The 10,791-nt window shown below is 41.1% G+C and overlaps 1 protein-coding gene across 1 annotated transcript; it reads right to left on the reverse strand.

Moving 5' to 3' along the window:
- Positions 1-683: 683 nt before the first annotated feature.
- ccnl1a (cyclin L1a) lies at positions 684-10,102 on the reverse strand. The gene is made up of 10 exons (XM_053320429.1): positions 9,778-10,102; positions 9,485-9,559; positions 8,569-8,678; positions 6,580-6,700; positions 6,300-6,364; positions 3,888-3,987; positions 3,328-3,432; positions 2,904-3,157; positions 2,681-2,779; positions 684-2,558 (listed from the first exon to the last, which is right to left on the reverse strand). Exons 1-10 carry the CDS (start codon positions 10,015-10,017, stop codon positions 2,087-2,089), a joined length of 1,641 nt encoding a protein of 546 aa, XP_053176404.1. The 5' UTR covers positions 10,018-10,102; the 3' UTR covers positions 684-2,086.
- Between the last annotated feature and the right edge of the window lie 689 nt (positions 10,103-10,791).

The following is a 10,791-nucleotide window of genomic DNA, read 5'->3' on the forward strand; positions in this document are numbered from 1 at the left end:
GACTGAAGATTCATCTGTAGGTAACCTTTTTAATACATCTTTGCACAGGAGGAGGCATGTGGATTTTGTCCTCCATCACTTACATTGTAAGTGCATTATGGAAGGATCTTCTAATGGTCAGTATGAAGAGGAGGAATGATTACAGCAAGAAAGAAATTACTGACTGTTGTTGTGTGAACCTGCCCTTTAAGGTCGAGGATTATTGTGATACATTTTAAAGTTATTGTGTAAATATGATTCATCTCCTTCCGTTCTGTTTTAATTTAATCTCAACAGTCAACTCCAAATATGGACATCATGCTGGAAAATCTGAGCACTTTATTAGCAAGAGCAACAGCACCCTCTAGCTGCCATACTTCATATTGAAAACATTATACTGCACCATCTCATCATTTCTGAACATATAAAGTACACCAGTTATTTCTACCAATTAAAGACACTATAGATAATGCAATGAAGACTAGTGCTTCCTCACATTGTATTCACACTCACATGTAGGGGTCTGGCATTACTTTGACCCTGAGAACGGTTTCTCTTTACAAGAACTAGGATCATGAAATTAAGGTAATTCATCTTTCTCTGTGATGAGAATAGTTTATCCTCATGAGTCCCCTGCAGGACAGAGAACACAGAGCCGATGTATTTAACTACAAAAGGTGTAAATTAAAACATAACACTTTCAATTCAGCGGCATAACTCATTTATTATTGAATAAAAATTGGACATGAACACGTGCAGACTAAAAACCAGTGTAACAAATTGACAACCCTAAAATATTTGGAAATCAAGTTTGCATCCCCTGATGTAAAAAAAGGAAAAACAAAAGTCTATAACCAATTTGCTCTGTTGAAACTGTACAAAACACAGCTTAAGCAACAAACATGTCGAAAGAAAAAAAAAGAAAGAAATAAAAACCACTCGCCTGCCAGTCCCTTGATGTGCAAACATAATGATCGTTCCTGAATTATCGTTTTTATTTTACATTTATTCATTCAATCCTTCCACTGAGCTGTTCGCTTTTATAAATCAAAGCGTTCACATTGTGTCAGTGTGTATCAATCCATCTTTACACTGTAAATAATTTTCTTTCCCCCCAAAAAGTCCATAACTTTACATGTAAAATCAAGAACATAAGGGTAGGCAAAAAGGATGGTGGGTGTGTAGGGCGGGGCGTTGAGGAAAAAAAAAAAAAATTAAAATAGAAAATCCTACAAGTGGAGGAGGAGATGACAGGTCTGGGACTGATGTCACACTGCAGAAGTTAATGGAGCCGTCCTCAACCACTGATTACATGTGATGATGTGGGTGAAGAAAGGCTCAACACTAAGTTGCAGCATGAGTGTCATTATGGTCAGTCGGGGTTTCTCAGATGCACAGCTTCATCCTCTGCCAAATATCAGCTACATGTGTGCCGATACAGAGGAGACAAAGTAATGAATTCTTTATCACCAAGATAACTGTGCATGCAGAAGCTACACAATGCGCAGGATTCAGGAAATTTCAACTTTTTTTATACTTCCAATGTAAAGCCTTTATTACCTTTTTTTCCCCTAATAGTGTCAGACATGACTGTTAATGTTTTGTTATTAGGATAAACAAAATTTAAGGTTAAAGTAAATTAACAATCCTGTATATTAAATAGTTTTGATAATCAGAAGGATGCATTTGAGAAACCCAACTATGTTGTTATATGGCTGACAATATACTCTAAATGAAATCCAAGCTGGCATGTTCACTCTCACAGCTGCAGTGCACCAAATTTACCTACATCTTTTGCACATTAGTTTTCACAAACTCCCACAATATTTCAATCTGACAGGTGTGCAGGCAGCAGATATTTGGTTTGATACTAGTTGTAGACAGTTTTATTACATATTAAAAACTTGAAAATGTGTCTACTAATGACTCCAGCTGTCATGGATATCATTAAATGAAAAGGAATCACCACTGATCACCACCAGTGTTTTTTTTACAGTGAACTGTATTCAACAACATTAAGAGAACATGCCAGGTTGGATTTTCCTTGGATGATATTGAAAACACTTGTGCGACTATCAGCTCCAGAGCTTGTCTGTTGGGGTGTGTCTCAGCGCCGGTGACGACTATGTCCTGAGTGCCCACTGCTGCTGTGGTGTTTGCTCTTGTGGCTACGCTCTCTCTCTCTGTCCCTGTCGTAAGACCGAGACCTCTCCCTGTCCCTCCTCTCTCCTCTGTGACCACCTCCTCTCTCGTGTTTGTGTTTCTTTGTAGAGAGGTCAAACGAGCTGCGATCTCTGTCTCTCTCCCGCTCTCTGTCTCGGTCCCTGTCCACTTTGACTGGAGTGCGGGACCTTGACCGAGAGCGTGAGCGCTTCCTCTTGTGGCCAGATCCTCCACTTCCGCTGTTGCTGTGGCGGTTGCTGGGTTTGGAGTCGCTATTGCTGTGGTGACTGGTCTTAGATTTGAGGTGGGGGAGGAGGGGTGAGGGTGGATGTCGCCGTGGTGATGGGCTGCGACTGTGAGAGCGAGAACGTGAACGTGAACTGTAGGTCCCTGAGCAACTGCGTCTGCTGTTGTAACTGTGGAAAAGGAAGAAGAAGAAAAAAAGAGTTTAATAAAAGTTTCCCTTTAACACAGCTGATTATACATTAAGTTTAATAGTTGGACCGACAAAAAAAAGTCTAAATATAAGAGTGCTTACTGTCTGCGAGGGGAACGGGATCTAGACCGCGAACGTGTTCTCGAACGAGATCGACTTCCACTTCGACTGTTCCTCCCAATCTTCACCTCCTTTCTCAACCTGGTAGGAAAAAAAGATTCAGAGGATGAACATTTTAGGATTAAAAAGGAAAGAAATGAGGATGACTATCTTAACAGTTTTTTATTTTAACATTAAAAACAGTGTTAGTGTGTTTGCTTCTTACCCATTGTGTGGACTCTTGGTGACCTGAGTCCGGTTGTCTGGCTCCTTTTTAACTTGTTTAAGGGTCTGGGGGTTAGGGGACTTCTCCTCCACCTTGACCACATTTGGGGAGCAGGGTTTGGACGCAGGTGAGAAACCACCCAGTGTGGACAGCGCAGGGGTACCATCAGGGTTCAGGCCTTTAGCCTTCAGCTTAGCCTCTGCTAAAAACACCTTCCTCCTCTCGACCTCCTTCTCAAGGTGGTCGTAGTTTGGCTGAGGGAGAGAAAAGCATCGTCAGCTCACCCACAAACTACAGAGTCTGGTAAAACAGTAACATTTTCTAAAATGGCATAAATCAAAAATGTTGATAGAAAAACTGGCATTTGTCCTGGTAAAGATTGGTGATGGAGCAGTGCCACTAAAACTGAGGTGTTGAATATTACCTTCTTCCTGGTGTACAGTCTCAGAGTGGTGATGCAGATGTCTTTAATCTCATCTTCACTGGCTCCAAACAGCAGGTACCAGTGAGGTCTGGAGGGCAGGGGTATCTGAAAATCATGCAATTCAAGATTTTAGGCGCTTTAGTGGAGAGCTCTGAATGTTTCAATGTGATATTTAAAAAAAAACTAAAGACCATGAAGTATATACACAGATCAGACTGAACATTAAAACCACTGACATGTCAAGTGAATAACATTGATTATCTCATTACAATGGCACCCATCAAGGTTGGGATATATAAGGCAGCACATGAACAGTCAGTCATTGAAGTTGATGTGTTGGAAGCAGAAAAAATTGGGCAAGCACAAGCCGAATTGTGCTGGCTAGTTGACTGGGTCAGAGCACCTAAAAAATGACAGGTCTTGTAGGTTCATGGAGGCTGCAGGGGGGCTATACATCAGACGGGTGGTTTTAATGTTTCGCCTAATCGAAGTACACCTCATGTTTCCAAACTGGGCAGAAGTAACATGAGCAGCAAGTTGGAAAAAGAAGTGTCTCTTACCTGCAGAGCTCGGGCAGCGAGGTAAATGCAGGCACAGGCGATAGTCTCAGCTTGAAACCTCACAAACACATTCGTCCTCAGGGTGTCGTTCATGTAGTTCCTTTACAGACAAAAACACAGAAACAAAAACATAGCATCTTCTCTACACAAAGCCACCTCTCACCCTGACCCACATTAAGTTATTTCACAGCTCTAACCATGAGTATCACTGCAGGTCAATAACACAACATTTAGTAAACTATAGTACTCACTCATCAGGGCTTTATAAGTTTTTCCATTTTCTGACAAAGACATTTTAGATCATTACTTTAACACTTAACTGCTATACTAGAGATTATGTTACCATTTGCTAGATTTGACCATTTGAGGCACCGATAAAAAAAAAATGTAAATTAATTTTAAGCCCTGGTAACTACAGACTACAGCAGTACATTTTTCAGTTACAAAGTGCTCAAGTGAGATATGCATGTTTGGTGTCAAGTTTAACTTTGTCCATTTCTCTCTGGGGCATCCATGGGAGTGCTGTATGTCACAGGTCAAGCATGAACACACAAATGGGAAATATAATCTACTGAAGGCCTGCCAAACCCGTTTTACCATACTACAATCAGGAAGTCACTAGATTAAAGCTAATGATTGAGACAATGACACATGCCTTACAAAGTGGGGAACATGCAAATATACAGATGTACAAAAATCCTCTACAATGCAGTTGCCCTGTTTCAGATGATCTGAGATCTGAGGGATCAGGGAGACACAGCATGTATGGTGGCATGCACAACAGAGTTTTCAGTCAGTGGCAGGTTGATGTAAGCACATGATGCAACACTTCCCACTTTACATACGCTTTCCAGCCTTATGTTTAAACAAACCCCCGTAAAACCACTGATGCTATCCCATTCCACTGTGAGGCATTTGAAGATTCATCTGAGGGACATTAGGTGGCAAGCTATGCCTCACTAGTTAGGCCAAGTGCGCTACAACACAGATTATGTGTCAGTGGGTCGTGTAGGACAATGGATAAATGAGATTAGCCATTGGGAGAGCATTAGTGTCAAAATGACTAGGATTTGACTCAGACAAGTGCAGGGTGGAGTGATCATCTATGTCCTTAGGAGACATAGAAGTCATAAAGACAGAAAAACATGTGAACAGAAACATGATGTTAAAAAAACCCTGATAACTAAGTTGACACTCATCAAAAAGGAACTACAACCAGGCAAACATAAAAAAATCATCACAAAGCAATGCAGTTTCCTCTCTCCAGTGGTGACACAGCGAATCAACTTCCACTCGTTTTACTAACTATTTATTATTGCTTGAGTCGAGATTAGATGCAGGTAACTGCTGAAAACGTGCCACATAGGGGGGATTTACTTCCAGTCTAACCCGCCTTCGACAAACAACCTAACCTGCACTACACGCTACTACAGATAACACATGGCCGTCGGATTCTGACTGCTGCGTGGGTGAGACAGGTCCTTGGAGGCAAAATCTGAGAACTGGATCAGCCTGTAAGACAGACACATGTCTGGACACCACGTCAGTGTGGGACATGACACAGTATACTACGGTCATTCAAAAAAATAAGGCAGGTTAAGTGGTCAAAAAAGTTATTCTGTTCTGGCAAAGTTTACTTCAATGCTAGATGCAAGTAAACTAGCAAAAAGTCAGAATATAAATACATCTGTATCTACTTGGCAAAATTGGTATTACAATTGAAATCTTGGTAGCAAGACCAAAAAATACAAATCCTTTTGGACACCCAAGAGAAAACAAGACGATGTTGGCTGTTGGGAAAGGCCCGCCCGCCCCCTTCAGTGAATCTTGGCATTGGGATTGGCTGTCTTGAGAGGGGCAGCCAGCCAATGGGGGGAGCTTCCTGAGGTCATGTGGTTGAAGGAGGCAGAGTTCAGAGGTTCTTTATGTGACTTACCAGCATGGACTACCCTTTAATCAAAGAGTAGAGAGAAAGGACAAAGTTAAACCAAGTTCCCTGGGCAGCGCAAACCAAAAAGACTTTACAACAAAGCCATGTAAGGGCAGACAAGAGAGTGAGACACGTAAAAGGTTTGCAATAAAAACAAATTGCTCCATCAGAAAGAGAGGTGGAAGGGTTAAAATGGAGTGAGGGAATGTCGCAGTCAGACCTGGGCAAAAAAGTTGTTGAGTGCCTTTCAAAGTTGTGCTTAAAAACACGAGGGGCACTATATCACTTATCCGACAGGTGCTGTTTCCACATATTGATCTGTTCAAAGTTCCTGGCAGATTAATTAAGTGCTCTTCAGGTAATTCAACCTTGTGAAACTAGTTCAACTTTATCTTTAGCCCAGGTCTGGTGGCACTTCTTGCAGATATGACACAGGTTGCTGCTGTGGGGGATGCTGAGTGGAACACAAGGAGGAAACTTACCAGGCCGTCTGGACCAGTGTTTGGTTCTTTTCACATTCGAGGACTTGAAGGTACATGACGATAATCTGGAATAATAAAATGATTGCATGTTATAAATCCCACACAAATGACTCAAGGTGTGCCAGTGCTCAAGCTGAAGTCTGATCTCAGCAGTTAGAATAGAGGAAGTGAGAGAAGCGACTTCCTGCACAGAGGAGCAAGCTTACAGCTGCAGTAGCGAAACTACAGTATAGAGTTGCTGCTTAAATGTTTAGTAGTAAAGACTTCGGCAATGACTCACCTTGTGGGGATGCTTGACGTGCACACAGAAGCCCAGCTCCTTCAGGACCCGCCGCTCAGCTTTGATGACTTGGTTTTTGGTGTTAATGTAGTTCTGATCAAGTATCAATGAACTTGGAGTCCTATTTTATAAAGGAATCAAAATAAAATAATGTTTCCCCCCTTGCGAAAGTAAAAACAAACAAAAAGAGTGCCCTTCTGATTTCTTGTACTCTTTTTTTTTTTTTTTTGGTACTTCTTTTTCCCCGCTTCAACCAACTGAAAGCAACAGCTTAAATATGCCTGACAGTCTGCTGGGGGTTTGTGGACTCCTGTGGTTCCAGTACAAGCTTATGGGATCTGCAGACAGCCCTCAACCTCAATCACCCCATGTCACAGCTTCAATAGAAATAAACCTGTTCGTTGTCAACCTTACTGCTTCAACATGCAGAAAACTTTCTACACACTTTAATCAAACCTCAACTACTAACTCAACCGACATGCAAAGCTTTTAAAATGAGCCATCACAGATCATTGTGACCTATTCCAATGTACACATTAAGAAAACTAACAAAACACGCTAGTATTATGTTAAATATACAGCGAGAAAGGAAAGAAATACAAGCACAGCAGTTTACCAATGACTACTTCTACCATAACTGCATACAGTACAAAGCCCCACAAACATGTTTAAACAACGTGGGATATTTTTTTTAAACTTTACTGATATAAATAGATCTAGAAATTGCATGTGTGTTACAAATATCCAAAACCCATCAGAGCGGGTTGACGATAACAAAATCTGGCTTAGGTATATTTGGATTCATAAGCCTATTTCACCAGCCTCTGCTGATGTCTGAGCTACATCATAAGAAATCACAGAGAAAAAAAACCCTGAGTGAAACTCTTCCAACACTTGTTAACAGTATTTAACTATTTAAGAATCAACAACAATCAAACTGGAGATTTAAATCCAGTAATTTCATGTTTCAAATTGAATAGATTTTAAAAAGGTGAATACTGTCATGCTACACACCACATACATACACACAAGCAACTACCAGAATCAACATGACCCAAATCTAAAATACTGACTGATTGAAAACTTACTTTGAAACTGAGTCAAACAAACTGCACATGATGCCAAACTATTGAGGCTCTGGCGCATGCACTAACCCTAAACAAAAAACTTAGATAACCTCTTATTATTCTACCTCCAACGAACAAGGTGATATTTCTATGAAAGCCATGAACAACAGTTGGTGAATGGAGTTTTGCTCTTTAAGCACAAACAAAATTTATGGTGAGGAGCAGTCAGAGAAGAAAACTACATTACCCAACGGTCCGCAGATTGACGGACAGATACCCAAAGCTTAAGATAGAACCACAGGAGTCCTCAAGACGCCCCAGGGGCCAAGGACCTTCGGCCAACCTGTCATCCCCGATCCCAGTGCCCCGCGGTGGCTCAGACCACGGGCGTCTCCCACAGGAAGGGGGTGGGGTGGGCCTGGGGGAGGAGAGAGACCCCCTCGCATCATGGTTGTCATGCCGACTGCTTCATCTTACGTACCATTCCACATCACCCAGGCTTTGGTAAATGTAGCTGGTCGCTGTTAGTTGGTTGCAAGGGAAAAAAGAAGCCAAGTTAATGCCAAGGTCTAAAGAACGAACATGAACAGATTTCTAAGAAGACAAAGGCACACGCAAACAACGCTGTTGTGCCTTGTCTTTCAATGCACTCCAATTCTTAAAGTGCGTTTGTTGAGATATCAATTTCAGTGTAATGTCAAGCTTAGATGTTAAATGTAGACATTGACACTTCTGAAACTACCAGTGTAGCGGAAACTGAAAAGTTTTAAGGTGGTTTAGAGTACATGGATAAACAGAAGAGCACTTTCACAGCAAAAACAGATCAACATCATACAACATTGGATCAAAAAACAACTGCGAATGTAAATGTTCCACATAAAAAGAAACATTATTTCCAAAGAGATTCAATGTAGATGCTTACTTTTTGCCTCTCATCTGTCTCAGATGATGAAACACATTGATGACGTCTCGTATTCGTCGCGGTGCTTCTTCAATCTTGGAGGCCAAGTTGATACAAGCCATCGCAACAATCTGGAAAGAAGAAAATCAAAGCGAAAAGTTGGGAGGAAAACTTCCACAACTAAGACGAGTAAACCAGAGTTAGCATGACCGCAAATTTGGGCTATATGACAAAATATTCAGTGAAAGAGCGTTTATTTATATCAGTAAAATGTTACCTATTCTATGTTTATTTGTAACTATCACTTGACTGAATATTAGGGTTAGGATTAATTGTGTAATTGTGGGAAAAACAATATGTTAACAGGACAGCTGTGTTATTATTATCACACTTGAACTCAGATGTGCTATAATACTACAAGTTACATATGCTGTAATAGAGGTTTTCATCTGTATAGCCACATCTAAGACTACCACTTCTAACAATACACTTAACTGCATTACTAAGATTACGGTTTTATTAAAAGAATTTGAATCAAGTCACACCAAGCAGCCAACCTGTATTTATTTAAAATGTTTGAGATAGTCAACTTAATTATGATCTCATGTAGATTTTGTGTTACCTCGTTGTTGGCTGCTGTCACGTTTCACACCTCCCTTTTTTCTAATAGAGGATCTGTGTTTCTATTTCGCCTATTAAACCTGACGGAAAGTTTCACAACTGGCTGAAAGTGAAGATACAACTAGAAAAAGATAAATGTGGCGACTGAGCGTTAACTTTGACCTCCTGAGTCAAGGTTTATTGAAGCATTGATCCTCAGTGTGTGTCTTCATTGTCTTTCATCAGTTAAACAAGACAACGCATCGACAACATGGCTGCCACGGACGTAACCGTGACGTTCAGCCAGCCAGCGACTCCACAGCTTCAATAGACTCACCTCAAAGCTGTGCTTCACGAAGGACTTGGAGTAGAAAAACCGATGGAAAAGCACCTGCCCCGTCGCCATTGCCACCTGACGAGAAAAAACATAGGACATAATGTTTGAACTTGTGTAAGCTGGCCCGTCCTTACACAATGGACCGCCGCCATTTTAACTCCACCACGCCAACATGAGCAAACTGCTAACAAGCAGGCCGCGGCGTGTTGAGGACTAGAAAACACACCTGTCTGTTGCTCGCTGTTCATTCATAATACATATATTATAAACGTTATGTATTCAAGAGGATTTACCTGTGGTAGCCGGAGAAGGATACCCGCCGACTGAATCAATTCACACCCAAGGATGCGAAGGTCGGTCTCCGTGCTCAGGTCGAGGCCGTCCAGCATCGACGGCGTCGGAGAGAGCCTTTCCTCTGGTATGAGAGAGTTGTCGATGGTGAGGTACACCTCCGAGTAAACTTTGTCACCAATGAGAATTCCATCGTTGTTTGTGGACGCATTGGAAGATACAGAGAGGGGACCCGCGGCCATCTTTACCCGAAAAAAGCAGCAATTTCTCAGCTCAGCCTCGACGGAGCGGCGGAGCAGGATCAACCGACACAGCGACTGACGTCACTGCCGTCTTGACGCTCAGACGTTAGTGCACATCCGCGCTTTCAAAATAGTCCCTCAATGTTGAATCTTTGAGCATAGACACATAGACACATTTTTTATATAGAAAGCCTCCACAAACTAATTTAGGTGTGACATGTATTAAAGCAGTCACTCTTTCATAAATTAATCACCATTCACCCTTCTTTACTTTGTTCATATGTTTTACATGTCTACATTACACATCTGAGATAGTTATGCACGCATTAAAAGACTGTACAAATACTTAGCGAAACAATTTATCCAACACACCGGTATAACATTGTTTCCACGCATTCTTGATGCTACCTTCATGAGCTTCACGGAAGCTTTATTTTTCATAATTTTTTTTCTGATCACAAATGATAACAAACAGACTGACAAACAAAAACTAAAATGTGTCTAATTTGATCATGATTTGAACATGATCATAATAAACCTATAATATGAGTCGTTGCATCAACACGAAAAACATCCGAAAATGTTAATGTTATGATTAGTCACGTATCGCTTACTTTAGTCTCCGTCAGTAGACGTTATTTACACAGTAATAGGGTTTTATTATTAATTATAGCTGTTCTTTGTTGATTAAAGTCCACTTTATTTCCCTCGGAAATAGCATACAGGTATCTAATAAACATTCTCGGAATCGTGGTGATGACATTTCCGACATCG

Source organism: Scomber japonicus, chromosome 6 (assembly GCF_027409825.1).
Source record: "Scomber japonicus isolate fScoJap1 chromosome 6, fScoJap1.pri, whole genome shotgun sequence".
NCBI lineage: Eukaryota > Metazoa > Chordata > Actinopteri > Scombriformes > Scombridae > Scomber > Scomber japonicus.

Bases quoted from the DNA above. Each gene is read 5' to 3' on its own strand.
- ccnl1a (XM_053320429.1), bottom strand. From the start codon at position 10,017: ATGGCCGCGGGTCCCCTCTCTGTATCTTCCAATGCGTCCACAAACAAC. The intron at 9,560-9,777 runs GTAAATCCTCTT...TTTTCTCGTCAG, and splicing joins TCCTTCTCCGGCTACCACAG to GTGGCAATGGCGACGGGGCA. The intron at 2,780-2,903 runs GTAAGAAGCAAA...TTTTCCTACCAG, and splicing joins ACCAAGAGTCCACACAATGG to GTTGAGAAAGGAGGTGAAGA.